The sequence below is a fragment of the Nicotiana tabacum genome, chromosome 2, assembly GCF_000715075.1.
Source record: "Nicotiana tabacum cultivar K326 chromosome 2, ASM71507v2, whole genome shotgun sequence".
In the NCBI taxonomy this organism is placed as follows: domain Eukaryota; kingdom Viridiplantae; phylum Streptophyta; class Magnoliopsida; order Solanales; family Solanaceae; genus Nicotiana; species Nicotiana tabacum.
The window spans coordinates 101,146,441-101,169,546 of record NC_134081.1 but is presented as its reverse complement, the minus strand read 5'-3'; the positions used below and the strand labels follow the sequence as shown (position 1 = coordinate 101,169,546).

At 36.6% G+C, this 23,106-nt stretch overlaps 1 protein-coding gene across 2 annotated transcripts; it reads left to right on the top strand.

The window, feature by feature from the left end:
* The first annotated feature begins 19,441 nt into the window (after positions 1 to 19,441).
* LOC107816118 (pentatricopeptide repeat-containing protein At3g58590-like) lies at positions 19,442 to 22,722 on the top strand. 2 transcript variants are annotated; one of them, XM_075236870.1, is made up of 2 exons: positions 19,442 to 22,132; positions 22,205 to 22,722. In XM_075236870.1, the coding sequence occupies exon 1, from the start codon at positions 19,738 to 19,740 to the stop codon at positions 22,066 to 22,068; it is 2,331 nt and encodes a 776-aa protein (XP_075092971.1). In that variant the 5' UTR covers positions 19,442 to 19,737; the 3' UTR covers positions 22,069 to 22,132; positions 22,205 to 22,722. The 2 variants fall into 2 exon arrangements, with proteins under 2 accessions (XP_075092971.1, XP_016497287.2); XM_016641801.2 differs by having other exon boundaries at positions 19,442 to 22,349; positions 22,533 to 22,722.
* Positions 22,723 to 23,106: the final 384 nt, after the last annotated feature.

Here is a 23,106-nt window from a genome sequence, read left to right as displayed (position 1 = left end):
AATGTAGATGGACTTCGTGAGTTGATCCTTGAGGAGTCCCACAGTTCCCGGTATTCTATTCATCCAGGCGCCGCCAAGATGTATCGGGACTTGAGGCAGCATTATTGGTGGAGGCAAATGAAGAAGGACATAGTTGCCTATGTAGCTCAGTGCCTAAATTGCCAGCAGGTAAAGTGTGAGCATCAGAGACCTAGTGGTTTACTTCAGAGGTTAGATATTCCTGAGTGGAAGTGGGAGCGTATCACTATGGACATTGTTGTTGGACTCCCACAGACTCAGAGGAAGTTCGATGCAGTTTGGGTCGTTGTGGACAGGCTGACTAAGTCAGCGCATTTCATTCCTGTGGCAGTTACCTATTCCTCGCAGCAGTTGGCAGAGATTTATATTCGTGAGATCGTCCGTCTTCACGGTGTGCCCGTGTCTATCATTTCTGATCGAGGTACGCAGTTTACCTTGCACTTTTGAAGGGCAGTTCAGCGTGAGTTGGGTACGCGGGTTGAGTTGAGCACAACATTTCATCCTCAGACGGACGGGCAGTCCGAGCGTACTATTCAGATCTTGGAGGATATGCTCCGCGCCTGTGTTATTGACTTTGGAGGTTCTTGGGATCAGTTTTTGCTGTTAGCGGAGTTTGACTACAATAACAACTACCAGTCGAGCATTCAGATGGCTCCCTATGAGGCATTATATGGTAGATGGTGTAGGTTGCCAGTTGGGTGGTTCGAGCCGGGGGAGGCTCGGTTATTGGATACAGATTTAGTTCAGGAGGCCTTGGACAAGGTCAAGATTATACATGATCGAATTCGTACAGATCAGTCCATGCAAAAGAGTTATGCTGACCGTAAAGTTTGTGATATTGCATTTATGGTTGGAGAAAGAATATTGCTTCGGGTATCACCCATGAAGGGTGTTATGAGATTTGGGAAGAAGGTCAAGTTAAGCTCTAGGTATATCGGGCCATTTGAGATCCTCGAGAGAGTGGGGGAGGTAGCTTATAGACTTGCGTTGCTTCTAGGGTTATCCTCAGTTTATCCGGTATTCCATGTGTCTATGCTTCGAAAATATCATGGTGACCCATCCCACGTATTAGATTTCAGCTCTGTCCAGTTGGATAAGGATTTGACTTACGAGGAGGAGTCGGTGGCTATTCTAGACCGACAGGTTCATCAGTTGAGGTCAAAGAGTTACCCTTCAGTTCGAGTGCAGTGGAGAGGTCAGCCTATTGAGGAAGCTACTTGGGAGTCCGAGTCCGATATGCGGAGTAGATATCCCCACCTTTTTACCGGCTCAGGTATTTTTCTATGTCCGTTCGAGGACGAATGGTTGTTTTAGAGGTGAAGGATGTGATAACCCAAAAGGTCATCTTATGTTTTAGAACTCGAATATATGCTCTTAAGCCTTAAAAATCTTATTTTTACCTTTCTCGATTTGCGTGCACAGTCCGGTCAGGTTTCCGGAAAAGCTTTTATGTTGAAAACTAATGAAAATAAGAATTTTTGCCTTAAAAGTTAATTTTAGTTGACTTTGGTCAATATTTTGGTAAACGGGCCCAAATCCATGTTTTGACGGTCCCGGTAGGTCCGTATCGAATTATGGGACCTAGGCATACGCCCGGAATTGAATTCGGAAGTCCCTAGCTTGAGTTATGAATTTTTGATGAAAATTAAAAGCCTGAAAATTATTTGTTTTTAAAAATTGATTGATATTTGTCATTGTTAGTATCGGGTCCGTATTTTGGTTCCGGAGCCCGGTACAGGTTCATTATGATATTTAAGACTTGTTTGTGAAATTTGGTGAGAAACGGAGTTGATTTGATGTGATTCGGACGTCTAGTTGAGAAAATAGAAATTTAATAGTGTTCTTGAGAATTTCATTTGATTTGGTACTAAATTCGTAGTTCTAGGTATTATGTTGGCAATTTGATCGCGCGATCAAGTTTGTATGATATTTTTTGACTTGCGTGCATGTTTGGTTTGGAGCCCCGAGAGCTCGGGTGAGTTTTGGATAGGCTACGGAGTGATTTGGACTTAGAAACAAATAGCTGGTGTGCTTCAGCTGTGTTGCAGGTCTCAGACCTCGCAAATGCGAGGTCATGGTTGGCATTTGCGATCACTGTTGAGGTCGCATTTGCGAACTTCTCATCGCAAATGCGAAGAGAAGCTGTGCCAGCCTGTGTTCGCAATTGCGAACTTTTCTTCGCATTTGCGAAGGGAGTCTGGGAGGAGTATAGATCGCAAATGCGATATTTTGTCCGCATTTACGAGGTCAGTGATCGCAATTGCGATATTTTTCTCGCATTTGCGAAGGGCAACGGGATTGTGAAAGGCTTCGCAATTGCGATAGCCCCTTCGCAATTGCGAGCTTCGCATTTGCAAAGCTCAGGTCGCAAATGCGACGTCTGCAGCTGAACAAAATGACTTTTAGACGGGAATTTTCATTCACTTCCAAAATTTTCAGGTCCTAAAACACAAGAGGCGATTTTCCAAAGACCATCTCTTCCCCAAATCTTAGGTAAGTGATTCGAAACTGGTTTCTTTCAATCTTTCACTACATTTTACAAGATTTCAACTAAAAATCTAAGGTTTTCATGGTAGAATTAGGGGTTTTGGGTAGAAAGTAGGGATTTCGAAAATTTGGGGATTTATACCTCAATTTGAGGTCGAATTCCAAAACTAATTATATATTCGGGCTCGGGGTGAATGGGTAAATGGAATTTGATCCGAACCTCGGGTTTTGACCAAGCGGGCCCGGGGGTCGATTTTCGACTTTTCGGAGGAAAATTTAAGAAATCTAAATTTATGCAATGTAATTGATTCCTTTAGCAAAATTTGATATTATTGAGTCATTTTTGAATAGATACGAGTGGTTTGGAGGTGAATTCCAAGGGAAAAGGTGTGATTGAGAATTAAGTAGCCTTCGGAGCGAGGTAAGTGTTGTGTCTAACCTTGACTTGAGGGAATTAGGAACCTTAGATTACTTGCTAAGTGAAATTCATGTGAGCGGCGTATATGTGAGGTGACGAGTATTTATGCGCTGCCAATTTATCTGTGTTCCATGTTTCTCAGTTTTTCTTATATTGTCTCAACCCTATGCCTAATTGTGATGTGTTATACTAGTGTTGTTCAATTTGTCGTTCTCATCATCTTTACGGATTTTCTGGTGATAATTTAGTTTTTATTTCAAGTTGAGATTGATGTTATGGAACCAAATGTTGGGGTAAGGTTTGTACTTGCTATTCTATCTCCCTGTTAATATTTATGAATTGTATTATGGTAAGGGAGAGTGTTAATGCACGAAAGGTGATGCCGTGCCATATTGTGAGTGTTAATGCACGAAGGGTGATTTCGTGCCATATTGTGAGTGTTAATGCACGACGGGTGATGTCGTGCCATATTGTGAGTGTTAATGCACGAGGGGTGATGCCGTGCCATATTGCGAGTGTTAATGCACGAAGGGTGATGTCATGCTATGATATGAGAGTTAATGCATGAAGGGTGATGCCGTGCCGTTTCTATTGATTTTTATGGTGAGATTGAGAGTAAAAGCACGAAGGGTGATGCCGTATATTTTTCCTTACTGAATGCACTATTCCTGTTGATTCATGGTATATTGACTGCTCCGGTGATCATTTTATTGTAGTTCTTTATCTTGTATTCCCCTCAGTATGTTTCCCTCCCGATATTTTCTATTTAGTTCTTCACTTCTGTTACACTATTAAATTGTACAGGTTAATTTTTAGGTGCCTTGCCTTAGCCTCATCACTACTTCGTCGAGGTTAGGCTCGACACTTACCAGTACATGGGGTTGATTGTACTGATACTGCACTCTACACTTTCTGTGCAGATTTTGATACCGACTCGGGTTGATCGAGATTCTGTTATTGGTCCGCTGTCCGGAGACTCAAGGTAGATCTGTCGGTATTCACAGACCTTGAAGTCCCCGTCTATCTTTTCTGTTCTACTGTTTCTTTCATTCAGACAGTTGTATTTCTTTCTGACTATTACTTGTAGCAAATTCTAGAATGCTCGTGAATTGCGACTCCAGATCCGGGTGGTAGTAGTTAATACAGATTTATGATATTCCGCACTTATTATATTTCATCTTAGTTAATTATTGTTAATTACTGAATGAAAATAAGGAATTGGTTAATGATTCTCTAATGTTGGCTTGCCTAACAAGTGAAATATTAGGCACCATCACGGTCCCGTCGGTGAGAAATTTCGGATCGTGACATTATTTCCTTGGACGGTTCTCTTGTAATTCAAAGCTAGTCCTAATGAGTAGTGCATTCGTGACATTTCATTAACCTCTTATTAATAAAGCCAAAACCAGAAACAAACACGAGCTAATAAGCAATCTTTCCTGGCCAGTAAACGGGGTTATACTTTGTATTTGCACTTCGAATTGTGACTTTATGAGAGTGTCGAACTAAGTTTTCCTTTAATTAAGATCAACCAACCAGATAGATAGCTATCAGATTCGTGAATCTTCTTTTTGACGTACACTACTAAAAATCTTCTAAAAACCGACCAAATATTTCCGACAAACGTTGGTCGGTCAAAAAAAGCGACCAAAAACCGTCAAGCTTGGACGGAAACTGAAATTTTTTTTTATATTTTTTTAAAACTAAATACCGACCAACGTTGGTCGATAAATTGGTCAACGAATTGACCCAGTTGGTCAGACAAGAAAATTTTGGATTACCGACCAACGTTGGTCGGTAATCTGGACCCAATTTTTAAATTTTAATAATTATTTTATTATTTAAAATATTTTATAATATTTAAGAATTTATATTTAAAATTACCGACCAACGTTGGTCGGTTAATGCAGGGGAAGCATTTACCGACCAACTTTGGTCGGTAATTATTATTTTCTGCAAAATAACCGACCAAAGTTGGTCGGTTATTACGTCAACATCGGTCAAACTTTCGAATTACTTTTATATTTACTATATAAATAATATAAATATAATTCGTTAACACTTTTGTAATACAAATAATGAATACACTAACATGTACTATATATAACATGCTATATATGTAGTTAAAGTATTACAACGAAGCGTGTTATATATATACATACACACACACAAACATATACTATAACAAGCTATATATATAGTTAAAGTATTACAATGAAGTGTGTGTGTGTGTGTGTGTGTGTATATATATATATATATATATATATATATATATATATATATATAGAGAGAGAGAGAGAGAGAGAGAGAGAGAGGTATAGCCGTATATATATAAGAACACGAAGCGCTAGGACCACATGGTCGGGTTCTTTTAGGGATAGACTTGTGAAGATCCTAATTAGTATATATAATTTATCATCAAATATATCTATTTGTAAATTGATTCATCGACTTATAACTTACTTAGATGCATCGATGAATATTAAAAATAAAACGTTTGACCTATATCGACTAATAGTAAAAATAAAACGTCTCGACCTATATCGATTAATCTATGTCATGCATTATTAGTGATGAATGAATGAAAAATAGAAGAATTAATACTAAACATCTTTGACATATATATATATATATATATGGATCACAAATTAAATAAACGAAAGAAGTTATTAGTATTAAGTAAACGAGTTAAATTAATAGGTCAAACATGGTCAAACTTTAACAAGCTATATATATATACACACTAACATATACTATAACAAGCTATATATATAGTTAAAGTATTACAGTGAAGTGTGTTTGTGTGTGTGTGTGTATATATATATATATAGGTATAGCCGTATATATATAAGAACACGAAGCGCTAGGACCACAGGGTCGGGTTCTTTTAGGGATAGACTTGGGAAGATACTAATTAGTATATATAGTTTATCATCAAATATATCTATTTGTAAATTGATTCATCGACTTATAACTTACTTAGATGTATCGATGAATATTAATCGATGATTCATCAAAATGTCTCGACCTATATATCGATTAATCTATGTCATGCATTATTAGTGATGAACGAATGAAAAAAGAAGTTATTAGCATCAATTACAATATAGTGTATGTGTGTGTGTGAGAAATTACTCACATACTTAATTATAACTTAGAAAATTTACTTAGATAGATGCTATTATAATTTATTAAAATTAAATAGTTAATATAATTATTTATAAAGATTATGCTTATAGTTTATAATTATTTATAATAATTGTATAGTTAAATAAAATAAATGCTTGTAGTTTATAATATTTTTTTTATAGTTTATAATATTTTAAGAAAAAAAACACAAAAAAAAAGAATTTTTTTTTTTTTAAAACCGACCAAAGTTGGTCGGTATTTGGTCAAACGGTCAACACTTAATGTACCGACCAAAATTACCAACCAACTTTGATCTGTAATTCTGAAATCAGAATTGAAAAATGGGGGAACCCCCATTTCTCTCTTATCTTCCCCCCTCCTTCTCTATTTTCCTCACTCAAAACCTTCCCCTCTCCTTCTCTATTTCCCTCACATAAATCCCATTTCCCACCCCGCGTCGCCACCGCCCAGCCCTCGCCATCGCCGCTGCCACTGCCACTGCCGCCCCTCTCCTTCTCCATCTCCTAAAAATTCTAGGTTTGAATTACAACCCATTTATTTATTATTTCTAGGTTTTGTTAATTAGTTATGAATTAGTTGTAATTGATTAGTGTTTCAATTATTTGAACATTGCATTTTATTGAGGATTAGGGTTTAGGTCTTGTTTTAATTTATTTTATTAATTAGTTTTATTAACTAATTAGTTTTGTTAATTAGTCAATTAGTTATGAATTAGTTTTAATTGATGAGTGTTTCAATTTTGAGTTTGTATTGTCTTGAATAGTTTAGTTAGAATTGAATTATTAACTTTGTATTGTCTTGAATAGTTTAGTTAGAATCTAGGGATAAATTAATTTGTTCTTGTGAATCGAACTTTTAGGGTATGGGTTGAATTTTTTTAGTTTAGTTAGTTTATGTTTAAACTCGTAGGATATGAATTGAAATTTTAGTTTTTAGGATTTGTTCTTGTGAATTGATCTTTTAGGATATGAATTGAACTTTTAAGATATGAATTGAACTTTTAGGATATAAATTGGTGTAATTAGGAAAAAATAATTATCTTGAATTAACTAAAAAAGATATAATTAATTTATAATTGTAGAATAAATTAATTTTTTCTTATGAACCGAACTTTTAGAATATGGGTTGAATTTCTTTAGTTTAGTTAGTTTATATTTAAACTCGTAGGATATGAATTAAAATTTTAGTTTTTAGGATTTGTTCTTGTGAATTGAACTTTTAGGATATGAATTGAACTTTTAAGATATGAATTGGACCTTTTGGATATGAATTGAACTTTTAGGATATAAATTGGTGTAATTAGGAAAAAATAATTATCTTGAATTAACTAAAAAAGATATAATTAATCATACGAGGGAGTATGATCGCTATGATCCTTTCATAATTGCACATAACGTTAGGCAAATGTATTATGCTCCTTATCCATTGCGGCAGAATAAGTCCGATTGGTGGGTTGTAATAAAAACTAAGCTTGTAGGTAGGGTGAAAGTCGAGAATGTGTTAGATGTTGCATATCAAAATGATATCTCCAATGTTCACCAAATAATGGACGATCAGTTAGAAAATGATTTGGAACATCTTGAACGCATATTGGAAGAAGTTGATATAAATGAAGTAACAATTATAGAAAATGAGGACGAAGAATCAACTGATGAAGCTCAAACAAGTGAGGACGAAGAATTTTCGGACGAGGAACAATACGTCGATGAGGATTAAAAAGTTGGTTTTTTAGAGCACTCTCATTTTATAGCTAGTTTCTTATATGTTTCAATCTAAATGTGTATTATATTATGCAGATGGCAGGCAAGGGTCAAGGTAACAATGACCCTACTAGTTCTCGGGGTCGAGAAAAGGGTAGGAAGGGAAAGAGGAGGGTAGAAAATAATAGTCCCTCTTGTCCACCCTTTTCAGAGATGCCTATGTCTTATCCTCCACCACACGGCTATACTGAGCTGCCACAACATCACGAGCCGTACACCTTCATTCAGACACCAGATCTTCCATCACAGGTCCATAGGACTATACGTCCGACATACAGTCCAGCTGCCTTACAGCTATCTGCATCGCAGCCATCTACATCACATCCACATAGATCACATCCCTACATATCACAGTCACATGGATCACATCCATCCATATCATAGCCACTCGGGTCACAGCCATCAGTATCACATCCACTTGGGTCGCATCCAGCTATGTCGCAGTCACAGGGATCGCAACCATCTTCATCATCGACTCCATCTATTGCAGGCCTTCGCCTGGGAGGCATTAGATCTGACCCGCCTACACCGTCTTCACATGCCTCTGATACACATGCTTCGGATGGTGATGACGAGGTAGTGCATTATGATCGATATGGCAGGATCATCATAGTCCCTGAGGGTGATGGGTAAGTGTTATTCATTATTTTTGCATCTATTGATTTGTAACATTTTTACTAAGATATTAATGTGTTTTTATTGTTAAATTGCAGGTTCAGGTCGGGTAATAAGACTACGAAGATAATCACCAATGCCATCAGAAAGCTTTATGATGGCCCTTATGCGACTTGGACTGATTGCCCATTCTCACTAAAGGAGCAAATTTTCAATCAATTTAAGGTATAAATATTTTTTAAAACAGTTTAATAATTTATATTTATGATGTTTCCATCTAATATTTAACATTTGAAATACAGATCAAGTGTGTATGGAAAGACCGCTATAGCGCGGAAGTGGCTGTAAATTTTCATCATAAAGCTCGCAAGAGATTGGCGGATGCTTTCTCGGATGCTAGAAAGAAGAACAAGAGACCTGGCTGGTTACTTGAGAATTTATGGAATGATTTGCAAAGGCAATGGCTTACCGCAGAGTTCTTAGAGAGGAGCGAAAAAGGAAAGAAAGCTCGCGCATCCGAGAAGGGAGGCTCCTTGCACACTGGAGGTGCGATCAGCCTAGGGACAATAAAAAGAAGATTGGTACGTAATTGCTTAAATTATTTTACTTTTCTAAGTATATCTATTCTGTTTATTAACTAAATTAATTTATTTTCAGGAAAAGAAGTATGGGCGTCCAATGAGTCATGATGAGCTATTCAAGGAGACACATATTGTGAAGAAGAAGAAAGAGGGGGATCAAGATAGGTGGGTCGAGGACCGGGCCTCGACTGCATATGTAAGCTTTCAATTTTCTTTAAGTATTATAATTTACTTTTATAAAAATTTTGAAATACTGATTTAATTTAAAATAATATAGGATCGCTACCAAAGTAACGTGAAAGAATTCATCCGTAGTCATCCAGCTGGTGAATCGGGTGAGCCAACCCAACCTTCGGACGAGGATGCTGAAAGAATATGGTTGGAGTCTGTTGGCGGTCCAAAATAGGGGAAGGTATACGAGCTTCCTACTAAAAACTTCCATCGCTATAAGTGTGGAATGCGAGGAATAGGGACTTCCTCGCAAGGCGAGCAACTTAATAGGGAGAGCCTCTCCGCTATGCGGGAGACAGTGACAAAGCTCACATCCGAGCTAGAAGCGGCCAAGGAAAGATAAAGGCTTAGAGATGCTCAATTCCTTGGCATGCAAGCTCAGATCAGAACTCTCCTATCTAGTGGAGCTTTTCTGTTGCCCCGATCTCATGAGTCATCTCCAGAGGGTCGACCTCCACGTGATCGTTCCTCCCGTCCTGCTCGTGATCGTTCCTCCCGTCCTCCCCGTGATCGTTCTTCCCGTCCTCCACAAGACCATTCTCTATACCGTCTTGTAAATGAAAGTTCATCAGACGGTGATGATGATGTTATAGAAAATACCCCTTGACTTTTATATACTTTGAACTAGACAAATAGAACCAGTTTTGAACTAGTTGTAATTAGTTTTAACTTAGTTTTGGATTTTTATGTTCAATTGAGCTTTAATTTATTAGTTTTAAAGTATTTATTGAGTGTTTTGGTTGTTGTTGTTGTGTTGTTGTTGTTGTTGTTGTTGTTGTTGTTGTTGTTGTTGTTGTTGTTGTTGTTGTTGTTGTTGTTATTAGGTGTATTGGTATGCTGGCAGGTGGTGTAGCTGCCAAAACAGACATTTTATGCCAAAATTAAACCTAGAAAAATCAACCAAAGTTGGTCGGTTTTTAATTAAAAAAAAATTATTTCAAAATAACGACCAAAGTTGGTCGGTTAATGAACATTGAATTCCCAGAATTCAACAATACCGACCAACTTTGGTCTGTATTTTGCCTGCACTGTTGAGGTTACCAACCATAGTTGGTCGGTAATGTTTAATTTTAATTATTTTAAAAAAATATATATTTTCAATTACCGACTAAAGTTGGTCGGTTTTTTTAAATTTTAATAATTAATAAAAAAAATATAATTTAGTTAAACCGACCAACTTTGGTCGGTAAAATTAAATTAATAAAATATGTTTCCGACCAAAGTTGGCCTGTAAGTACTTAAACTTGTCAGATGGTCGTTTTAAGCTACCGACCAAAGTTGGTCGGTAATTTTCGACCAACTTTGGTCGGTAAGCCATTCCGACCATCAAAACACCGTCCACACCCTAATGATCGTATTTTGGTCGGTAACTGGCCATAACCGACCAACTTTGGTCGGTTTTTAGCGAATTTCTAGTAGTGTTTCATCTGATATTTTAGAGAGAGGTGAGAGCATTTTAGAGAGAGAAAGTAAAGACTTAGTCATTTATCCATCAATTTCTTGTTCAAGGTTTGAAGATTTCACAATCTTGCTAGGGCTTCAAAGAGGTAAGAATTTCTTTCCTCAATTCTTCAATTTCGGGTTTGGAGTAAAAGTGGGTGATTTATAGTATGATTCTTGGGTGTAAGAGTATTATGTATACATACCAATAAGGTTGTGGAAAGATTGTTAAGTTCAAATGGGTAAAGATTGGGTTGAAAATGGTAGAAATCTTCATAGACTTTAATTGAAGATTTGAGGTTCGAGTTAATATCTGATTTTGGTGAAATTTATATGGTTGGACTCGTGGTTGGATGGACGTTCATATTCTGTAACTTTTATCTGGTTCCGAGACGTGGGCCCCACGGGCGATTTTGAGTTAATTTTGGAATTTTCGTTAAAATATTAATTTTGTTAATTAGACGAGTCTATTAATGTTGTATTTATGATATGTAATTGCTTTTTGCTAGATTTGGGCCATTCGGAGCAGGATATTCGTGGGAAAGGCATTGTGACCGATTGATTGAGCTTGGTTCGAGGTAAGTGGCTTGTCTAACTTTGTGTGGGGAAAATTCCCTTAAGATTTGGAACTATTGTGCTATGTGAGCGCCGTGTACGTGAGGTAACGAGTACGTACACAGGCTAGTTGTGGTAAAACCCGATTTTTCTACCGAGCAACAACATGTTTTCCTGTTATTTTGAGTTATACCATTTTAATGAGTACTAATCTATTTTCATTCTTAATTGAGTTATTCTAATATGTGTAGCTATCATGTTTAGTCTAGTACAACCTGTCTACGTGTCTTAATTGTTTATGTAAATTATGTGCAGTATGCTTAGTGAATTTTCTTCTTCTTCCATGACTGGTACTTAGTCTAAATTGTAAGAATTGCATGATGTAGTTGTATTTCTATCATTCGCACTGCATATTTACTTTGGGACTACGGAACAGTATTCCGGGAGATCCCCCTGTACTGCATATTTACTCTGGGACTTCAGAACGGTATTTCGGGAGACCCCCAGCACATTTACTTTGGGACTACTAAATGGTATTCCGGGAGATTTCCCTGCACATTTACGTTTGGGACTACGAGACGGTATCTCGGGAGATCCCCTGTTGTGTTTTCTGTGTACTGAGCTGTTACCTTCCATGATTCCATTGTTGTTAAATTTCAGCCTTTATTTTATTGCGGTATTACACTCTATATTATTTTATTATATATTTACCAGTAGTGCCCTGACCTGACCTCGTCACCACTCGACCGAGGTTAGGCTTGGCACTTACTGGGTACCGATTGTGGTGTACTCATGCTACGCTTTGTATATATTCTTTGTGTGCAGATCTAGGTGCACCTTATCAGCCACACTATTAGTGAGCAGGGACAACTTTGGAAACTTTAAGGTATATCTGCCGTGTCCGCAGACCTCGGAGTCCCCTTCTATTCTTTCTCATGTCCATTATCTTCTGTATTTTTCTTGTTAGATTCTGATGTATAGAGACACTAGATTTTTTCTTCTGTAGGTTTTGATTCACGATGTTCCGGGTTTTGAGATTTGTTGTGTATTTTTGAATAGTTGGTTAAATTTATATTTTTATTTCGCTATTCCGTAAAAATGTTAGGCTTACCTAGTTGTAGAGACTAGGTGGCGTCACGACGTCACACAGAGGGAAAATTGGGTTGTGACAGTACTATATTTACATGACTAGCCAATAAAAGAAAAATAAGTTATACATTTTATCTAAACCATAAAAAAACTAAAAAAATAGATATCCAACATTATTTTCATTCATAGTACAATTGAATTGAATGTCTTTTATTAACATTAGTATTGATTTGATTTTGGTTTAGGATTCATTTGAGTTACTAATATTTATGGACTATAAAAATTTATTGGAGCATCCAAAAATTATAAGCTCAAGCATGAAATAATACGTTAAAAGATAAAACTATGAAAAAACTTAAGAAATATTTATAAACTACACTACCATAGATATTTTTACGTATTAAATATATTTAAAAGTTCTATACATATAATGTCGGGTTGGTTTGGTTTCGGTTTGACTTTTTTAGTTAAAACCAAACCAAACCAAATATGGTCGGATTTTTTTCTTTTCCAACACCAAATCAAATCAAACCAACTATAGTCAAATTTGTTTTCTCGATTTGACTAGGATTATCGGATTGGTGCGATTTGTCGGTTTTATTTGTACAACCTTAATTTTAAGAATTTAACACATATATTAAGAAAGCCATTAATAACATATATTAAGTGGATCACTTTACTAAAAGATCCTTTAATGCATAGGAAAATGTAAAGAAGTTTCAAAGGAACATTTAAAAATTTGTTCGATTACTTTTTAGATAAGAGTAATTTTGGAAAAAAAGGGTTTGGTAATACTTTGTTGGTTTCTTAAAAAACTACTTATTTTGGATCAAATTTTAAAAGATACAAAATCACTTAAAAAGAAAGAGAGAGAGTAAGATTAATAGAAAATTACCGACTAAAGGCGTAAAGAGGCTTCTTCATTGACTTCAGAGAGAGTAAGATTAATAGACTTCAGGTTGATTGTGAGTTATGACATTTCCCTATGATATTACTTTGCTGTGGTGTTGACCATTCCAATCCAAACAAATAAAAAATCAATAGTAGAAAAAACGGGTAAATTTCATAAATGGTCATATAATTATGATTTTTTTCACCAAAGTCATATAACTATGTTTTCTCACACAAAAATCATAAAACTTTTACTAATTCACACAAAAATCTTAGTGATCGAAAAATATAAATTTTCAGTAGTATTTTCTTATTTTGTGATTTTTTTTTCATTTTCAGTCTAATGAATAATAATCCAATTAAAATAGGGATAACCCAACTCGACCTGGCCCACTCGACCCAATACTCATATATAAAAATTAAAATAATACTAAAAGTGAATAGTAAATTCTTCAACACATGATATTTCTATCTTCTTATTTTTTCACGATTTTTATTCAAATTGATAGCATTTTTATTTCAAGTGCTCTCTAATTATACCTTTTATTTCTTTATTTTTATGTTAGAATCTCATGCATTCCGAACTAAGTTTTTTATGGGAGGAAGAATTAACGTTTCTTATTATTTTAACTTGCGTATATGTTTATTAGGTCAGACTGGGTTGGGTTATTCCTATTTTAAGGAAAAAATATAAAATTAACTGATCGGTCGAAACTAATTGCATTTGTTAGCCAAAATATATATATAGAATATGTATGTTATATGTATATAATACGCACATATATAAAAATTATATTATCGGCTATTATGTTTGGGAGGGCTAAAAATATACTCATATTTTTTCTATTTTAATTGGGTAATTATTAATTAGATTGAAAATAAAAAATAAAAAAAAGGTAAAGTAAGAAAATAGTACCGGAAAAATTTGTTTTCTGACTTCTATGATTTTTTTGTAAGTTAATGAAAGTTTTATGATTTTTGTGTGAGAAAATAAAGTTATATGACTTTTATAAAAAAACAATCATAGTTATATGATTTTTGTGTGATAAAATAAAGTTATATGACTTTGGTGAAAAAAAATCATAGTTATACGACCATTTGTGAAATTTACCCTAGAAAAGGCACTGAGGGAAAAGTTCAACACCCTTTATTTTTGAAGCAGAATAACTAGAGACGACAATATTTCAATGGTGTATGAGATCTCAAGTTGTCATAAGGCATATATGGTATGCTTATTTCCTTGGACGGTTCTCTTGTAATTCAAAGCTAGTCCTAATGAGTAGTGCATTCGTGACATTTCAATAACCTCTTATTAATAAAGCCAAAACCAGAAACAAACACGAGCTAATAAGCAATCTTTCCTGGCCAGTAAACGGGGTTATAGTTTGTATTTGCACTTCGAATTGTGACTTTATGAGAGTGTCGAACTAAGTTTTCCTTTAATTAAGATCAAGCAACCAGATAGCTATCAGATTCGTGAATCTTCTTTTGACGTATAAAAACTTCTAAACGCATATTGCCTTTAGTGGAGGTTGTTCAAGGCGTGGTTTAGCACTAAAATAATTTAGAAGAAACAGAAAACAGAAAAGAAAAGGTTGTTTCGTTTGATGTGGATTAGCAAATCTTGGATACGCATTTATAGTTGCTTTTGCCGTCAGAGAGCCACAAAAAGGAATTAAGGAGATGCAAACACCGATCATTAAGCTATTGTTTAATTTGGACATAGATATGATTGAAATTTGAAAAAAGAAATTTTTAAGTTGTGTTGAAATATAATTTTGAAAGTTGAAGTTGTGTTTGGACTTGTATTTTATTTGAAGAAAAAAATTGAAGTTTTGTGAGTGGAAGAAAAAATTCCTCCCAAAAACTGCCCTTAACCAGTTTTTGGGAACGTGAAAATTTTTGAAATCTTTTTTCCTAAAACATGATCATATTTTATAAATAAACATTGTTTTAATTTTTTATTTTGAAAATTTAAGCCAAATTCTACGGCCAAACGAGAGCTAAGAAATTCTATACAACCTTAAGAATAGAAAATTTTGGCATGTGTGTCACGACCCAAAATCTCACCCGTTGTGATGACGCCTATCTCAATACTAGGTAAGCCGACAATCTCAATAAACCAACATATCTTTTAAGTTTGAAAATATAATATCTAAATTTAGCAAAAGAAAAACTCACAAATACATATATAAACACTCCCAAAATCCGGTGTCACTAAGTACATGAGCATCTAATATGAATACAAGTCTGAAAAATACGGTCCATAATAGTCTAGACCAAATGCAGTAAATAAGAAGATAGTGAAGGAGATGCAAGGTCTGCGAAACACGGCAGCTACCTCAGAATCTCCAGAAAATTAACTGCGCGAAAGAATCAACACACGCTATGTCCGAGAATACCTGGATCTGCACACAAAGTGCATGGTGTAGTATGAGTACAACCAACTCAATAAGTAACAATAATAAATAAGGAACTGAAGATAGTGACGAGCTACACAGTTATAGTTCATTTTCAGTAATTCCAGCAAAGAATAGACATGCTTTCAAATCCAACAGTTTAAGTCAAATCAATTCTATACAGTTCAAGTTCATGTATTTTGGATATAAAATCTTTCAGAGAGATTCACAACAATGACAGATAGCAACTAAGTGCAACAACAAATGAAGAGCAAGTACAACCCCTCAAGACAACAATCACTCACTGGGCTCCCAGCCCTCAACACTCACACTCAATGGGTACCCGCGCTCACTGGAGGTGTACAGACTCCGGAGGGACTCCTACAGCCCAAGTGCTATAATCTGCACGGACAAGTCACGTTCTGTACGGACAACTCACGTGCCATAGTATAAATATCTGGATCCGCACGAATAACTCATGTGCTGCACGGACAACTCACGTATTATAGTATAATATCTCACAATCAGGCCCTCGACCTCGCTCAGTCATAAATCTCTCCAGTCTCTTGGGCTCTCAACAGTCATGAAATCAGCTCAAACAACAATGATATGATGCATCAATAATGAACAATAGAGATTGGGATAAAATAATCAGGTAAACTTTGACTGAGTACAAAATAACAATTAAGCAGATAGTTCAATATGTACACACCTCTGTGGGTCCCAACAGTACCAACATATAGCCTAAACATGATTTCTAATATGACTTACAGTCAAATTTTCACAACATATAGAGAGCACATAGCTAACAACAAGTTATTCAACTTTACAGTGTCCACGAGACGGACCAAGTCACAATCACCTCGGTGCACGTCTACACGCTCGTCACTTAGCATGTGCGTCGCCTCCAAAGTAATCACATGATACCAAAATCCGGGGTTTCATATCCTCAGGACCAGATTTATAATTGTTACTTACTTCAAACCGTGAAATTCTTATTCCGCTAAGCCTTTGCCTCGTGAATTGGCCTCCAAACGCATCGAATCTAGCCATAAATAATTTAATTCAGTCAATAAAATTTATTGGAATTAATTTCATAAGAAAATACTAATTTTTCATAAAAATTCAAAAATTAGCGCAAAAATCGCTCATGGGGCCCACGTCTCGGAATCCGACGAAACTAAAAAAATCCGACAAGCCATCCAATTACAAGTTCAACCATACTAATTTTACTCAATTCTGACTCCAAATCGATGTTCAAAACTCGAAAATTCGTTTTATGAAATTATAGAAATTTCCTTCAATTTCTCTTGAAGATTCGATAATCTTACACCAAAAATGAATATTAATTCATGAAATATAATCCCAAGGGAGTCAAGAACATTTACCCCAAAGTTGTGTAGAAAAATTTCTCTCCAAAATCGCCCAAGCCGAGCTCCAAAATCCAAAAATGGTGAAAACAATAGCGAAACTCCGAACTTAAAGAGTTCTGTCCAGCACTTTCGCAGATGCGGTCAAGAGGTCGCACCTGCGGCCCTTGCTTCTGCGGAAAAATCTCACTTCTGCGAGAACAGCTTGGCCAGCCATGATCGCTTATGCGATGCCTAGGACCGCACCTGCGGTTGCGCTTTTGCGCAACAGGCACCGCACCTGCGAAGACCCTCGCTTCTGCGTGTGTACTGTCGCTTCTGCGACCATCGCACCTGCCAGCCCTTTTCCGCTGGTGCGATCACACCAGAACCAACAAATCTTCAGAAATTCTTCAACTTCGAACTTTGGCCCGTTAACCCCCCGAAATCAACTCGAATCCCCAGGGACCCCGACCAAACATACCAACAAGTCTTATATCCCAATACGAATTTAGTCGAGTCCTCAAACCATCTCAAACATCATCAAAAACACGAATTACACACGGATTCAAGCCTAATGAACTTTGAAACTTTAACTTCCACAACCGATGTTGAAACCTATCAAATCACGTCCGATTGACCTCAAATTTTGCACACAAGTCATATTTCACATTATGGACCTATTTCAATTTCTAAAATCGGATTCCGACCCCGATATCAAAAAGTCAACCCTTCGGTCAAACTTTCCAAAATTCAACTTTTTCCATTTCAATCCTAATTCCACTACGGACCTCCAAATAATTTTTCGGACACGCTCCTAAGTCCAAAATCACCATACGGAGCTATATGAATCATCAGAATTCAATTCCGAGGTCGTTTACTCATAAGTCAACATCCGGTTAACTTTTCCAACTTAAGCTTTCCATTATGAGACTAAGTGTCTCAATTCATTCCGAATTTTTTCGGACCCGAACCAACTAACCCGATAAGTCACAAATTAACTATAAGACATAAATTGAGCAGTAAATGGGGAACGAGACTATAGTACTCAAAATGACCGTCCGGATCGTTACAATGTGAGAGTTGCATTCGTTGATGTTGAGAAACATCATTCACCTCTGACTTTGTAAACTTAAGTTGGACACTCACACAATTGACGCTCACGAGATTTAAGTAGTGTTTTATCCGAATATAGATTTTGGAATGTAATATTGTTTCTTCAAATTCATTTGAAAATGATCTTTCTGCTGATACATTAATTGATTGTTAATAGGACACTTGCAAAATTTAGAGACTTTTATTTGGGGGGGGGGGGGGCGTTGTGCTTATGCGAAAGGACAAATAGAGGTTGACCCTTCAAAAGGTGATGAGTAGATGCTCACTGATTTAAAACTTAAAAGTACTAAATTACTGTAGTATGAAGCAAGAACTACTGGCTATAGGAAATTTTACTTTTCTGAGGTCCTAGGTTACTAATTGTGCCCAATTGATTAACAATATTAGCACAACAGGAGAAATGCAATTTTGTCTGCTCACATAAGCCTGATTCCATTTTGTTTGAACGTGAAAAGCTACCTGAAATCAACTATATATACATCGTGGAGACGTATGTCTTCAAACACTGCACCCTGATAGCTTAAAGCACAATGTCTCAGGGGATAATCTACCTTTGTCTGATAATTACGCTGATTCTGGTGCAATGCTCACACGCTCGTACTCTCAACAGTAACAGTTACGCCTTAGTCCCAAACAATTTGGGAGATGCTCGGCCTGTGGAGCAGAAAATTAGCTTAACTGAACCTTTTCTTGCCCTTTTCAAGAGAAGGAAAGCCCTTGAGGTACATTCCAAGCCAGTGCAATATAGTCATGGAGGACCTGACCCCAAGCACGATTCCAAGGTAGGATACGACAGATATAGCAGCCAAGAAACTACATACAAGCCAATGCGATATATTCCTGGAGGACCTGACCCCAAACACCATTACTCCATAAATTTCTAGTTACTATTCATGAGTAGCTGATGTTATTGAAGGAGAAATAATAACTTTGACGTACTAGTAATGGATGAGTACGCATTGGTTGTAATGCTTGTACTGTAACTTGTTTTCTTTCTGTGTAGTAGTATGAAGACATTGTCTAATGTTATCGTAATTAATGTCTTATGCAGTTCTATAGTACGTGAATAGTGGTATGCATGGTTGAGCATACATATATTATAAGAAAGGAATATTTGGGTCAGCTTGATTATTATATTGAGGAAATATCAGCATATAGTTAATGCTAGCTAATCATAAAAGAGATGATTAATTAGGTATAGATGAGACAACAAGTCCTTTCCTATTTCACCTTATACATTACTTTATTGATGCTAGCGCGAAGAGCTTATTTAAAGTTTAAGAGATGCGGAGAGAAGTGCATAATTTAATTAGGACATGGTTTAATTTCCTATACTAAATAAGAAGGCAAGAAGAAACTCATATATGGACGCTGACAATAACATATATACAGAGATTTAGATAGGCGCCAAGTATGCAACTGTGAATTAAAGAAGCTCATCTAAGTCTTTTAAATTAAGTCAGCAGCGAAGACTCATCCTATTTTACATGTAGGAAATGCGACATATGTGGCAAATTTAAGCAATTCCAAAAAGGTTATAGTTAAGCGTGTGTATAATTTATTTGAGCCTATACTGCGGAGTCATAGTTACCGATAAATGAGGAGGCCGAAAGAGTTTTACTCGTTGGATGTTACTGCATGTCGAACGCCATTATAGTGTCCTTAAGGTTTTCAATTCATTCTAACATCCAAAAGTATTTCTCTTATGCTCTGAAATTTCACTTCTCAACTTCAACTGAAAACCTTCTATCCCACCACCCTTCTCATGGAGAAAATATCAAACACCAACGGCTCATTCAGTTACTTCAAGAACCACATGGGGTTCAATCCCTCGACGCAACCAAGGCCCTTCACGCACTTACTATCACAACGGGGCCAGACCCAACTCAACCCTTTTTGGCCCATAATTGTATTATGTCTAAGTATTCTGCGTTCGGGGATATACGCACGGCACACGAAGTGTTTGATTATATGACCAAGAGAAATGTTGTGTCTTACAATACAATGATTAGTGCTTATAGTCGGAATGGAAATTTATTTGAGGCTTGGAGGTTGTTTTCTGAGATGAGGAGTTGTGGATATGAACCAACTCAGTTTACATTTGGTGGGCTTTTGGGTTGTGAGTCTTTGGATATTATTCTTGGATTTCAATTGTATGCTTTGGCTGAAAAATTGGGCCTGTTTCACATTGATGCTTTCACAGGGACTGCATTATTGGGTTTACTTGGAAGGCAAGGATACTTAGATGAAGCTATGCAGATTTTTGATGAAATGCCTAAAAAGAACTTGGTGACTCTGAATTGTATGATATCTTTGCTTGGACAGTATGAATGTGTTGAAGAAGCCGTGGTTATTTTCAGGAAGTTAATAAGGAGTGAACTGGCTCCTTCTGAGAGCACTTTCTTGGGCCTATTGTCCGGTTTTGTTGGGGAACTTGATTTAATATTAGGGGAACAAGTACATGGGTTGGTAGTGAAAAGTGGATTAGTTTTTGCAGTATCAGTGAGTAATTCATTGATTAACATGTATGCAAAATGCTCTGGCATCGATAGGACAGAGAAAATGTTTGAGGATGTTTCTGTTAAGGATGTTGTATCGTGGAATACAATAGTTGGTGCAATTGCTAAGAGTGAGAGAGCGGATAAAGCACTGGTTGTTTTCAGGAAAATGTGTGCAAGTGGTGTCTTGCCTAATGATATGACACATGTGAGTGTCCTAAACTGCTGCACTAGCCAGCAGTATCGATTGCTTGGGGAGTCCATCCATGCGAAAGTAATCCAGAGAAAGTTTGAATCTGATGTATATGTCGGTAGTGCTTTACTCGACTTTTATGTTAAATGTGATAAATTGGATGATGCTCATTTTTGCTTTGATGAAATATCCGAGAAGAACGTGGTTTCTTGGAACACCTTGATGCTGGGTTACTCGAGTAAAAGCTCTTCTCCTGCTATTTTGCTGCTTCAACAAATGATTCACTCAGGTTATCGTCCTACTGAGTTTTCATTTTCTATTGCTGTGAAATCATGTGCACTATTTGAGGTGCTTCTGCTCCATTCCTTATCAATAAAAATGGGTTACATTGATAATGCTTACGTCTCTAGCAGTCTCATTTCTTCATATGCAAAAAATAGTTCAGTTGATGATGCCCTAAGGTTTGTCACTACCTATGATATGCCACTTCCTGCTGTCGAGGCCAATATGATCGCAAACATTTATAACAGATGTGGGCAATTTGATAAGACTCAAGAGTTGTTTTCTGACCTTGAAAACCCGGATACTATATCTTGGAATATTTTGATTGCAGCCTGTTCTCGAAATGGTGATTACGAAGAAGTTTTTGAACTTCTTGGACACATGCGGATAGCTAGGATCTCTCCCGATAATTACACGTATGTTAGCCTCTTTAGTGTGTGCACCAAGCTTTGTAACCTCGGTCTAGGTAGCTCCCTTCATGGCCTCATTGTAAAGACTGATTTTAAGCGTTGTGACACATTTGTCCGCAATATCATGATTGATATGTATGGAAAATGTGGGAGTCTTGCAAGTTCGATCAAGATCTTCAATGAAATGACGACTAGAAATGTTATCTCATGGACAGCCATTGTTTCAGCCCTTGGACTGCACGGTTATGCATACGAAGCATCGGTGAAATTCAAGGAGATGGATATGACAGGGATTAGACCTGATAAGGTTGCTTTCATATCCGTGCTTTCAGCATGTAGACACGTTGGGTTAGTGAAAGAGGGGATGGAATTGTTTGAGCAGATGAAAGAGAAATATGGGGTAGAACCAGAGATGGATCACTATCTTATTGCAGTCGACTTGCTGGCTAGGTATGGCTATCTGAGAGAAGCCGAGCAGTTAATCACTGGGATGCCTTTCCCCCCAAATGCTCTAATATGGCGCATTTTTTTGGAAGGATGCAAGAAGAAAAGAAGCATAGACGACCCTTGCACTCTTGCTTCATAAAATATTCTCAAGCCAATGGAATATTCATGAAGAGGGTGATGCAGAGTACTGCTATTGAATTTAGGTAATGATCATGTTGCTTGATGAAGCTTACTTAAGTTTCTGAAATCTGGATGATTAATCGTTTTCCCAACAGCATATAAACAAACAGGAAACTGGTATAGTTGGGTAATGTTGAACGTTTTCGCTCTTGATAAAATGTTGTGTCCTCAACTCAAAGGACCATTGATAAAATGTTGTGTCCTCCGCTGGCTACAAGGACCATTGATGATCAAAGAAGAGTAAGTTCCTTGATCACTGATGCAGTTCTAGTTTCTTCTAACGGAAAATTAAATTCAACAGCAAGTATGTAGAATATCGAAAGATTTACTTACAGAGATTGACACCTCCAAGCTCATGTAAATGAAGGAGATTGTTTGTGAGATGGAAGTTCTCTAATTCCTTCTTTTTATCTTTTATGGTAGGTGGGGAAGAAACTGTGTCTTGTTAAGAAGTCTCCAACAAGTGAACAATCGAGTCAAGGCTATGGTAATATTAATAGCTTCAATTCAATTGTGAATCCAGTCAGATAGACAAGCTTGCCTTATCAGAATATGGTGTAAATTAGGCCATAACATCAACAAACTATATTCATTACTTGATATTGTGGAAGTGCATTCTCTCGTCTTATTCGATCTTTTCTCTTCGATTATGGAGTTCACAGGAAAACAAATCTTTTGGAGTTGGTTCCAATGCGAGAATATGAGTTAGGTTTGAAGATAGGGACAATTTGAGTTTTCTTTCTAATAGTCTCCCTATATTTGTCGTCAATAAAGATTTTTTACACATTTTTCTAAAATAGGAGTACCATATATGTGATCATAATAATGAAAACCATTGGAAAACAAACTGTTATTGGCGTAAACGTCTAGCGTATTTACCTATTTTATCTTTGTTAAATTCAAATTCACATCCACTTAAAGAAGAGATGGCTAAAAAGTTTGAAACTGGTTCTGCTGGCTAGATCCCAAAACCAACATAGAGGCTCAACTTGGGAGT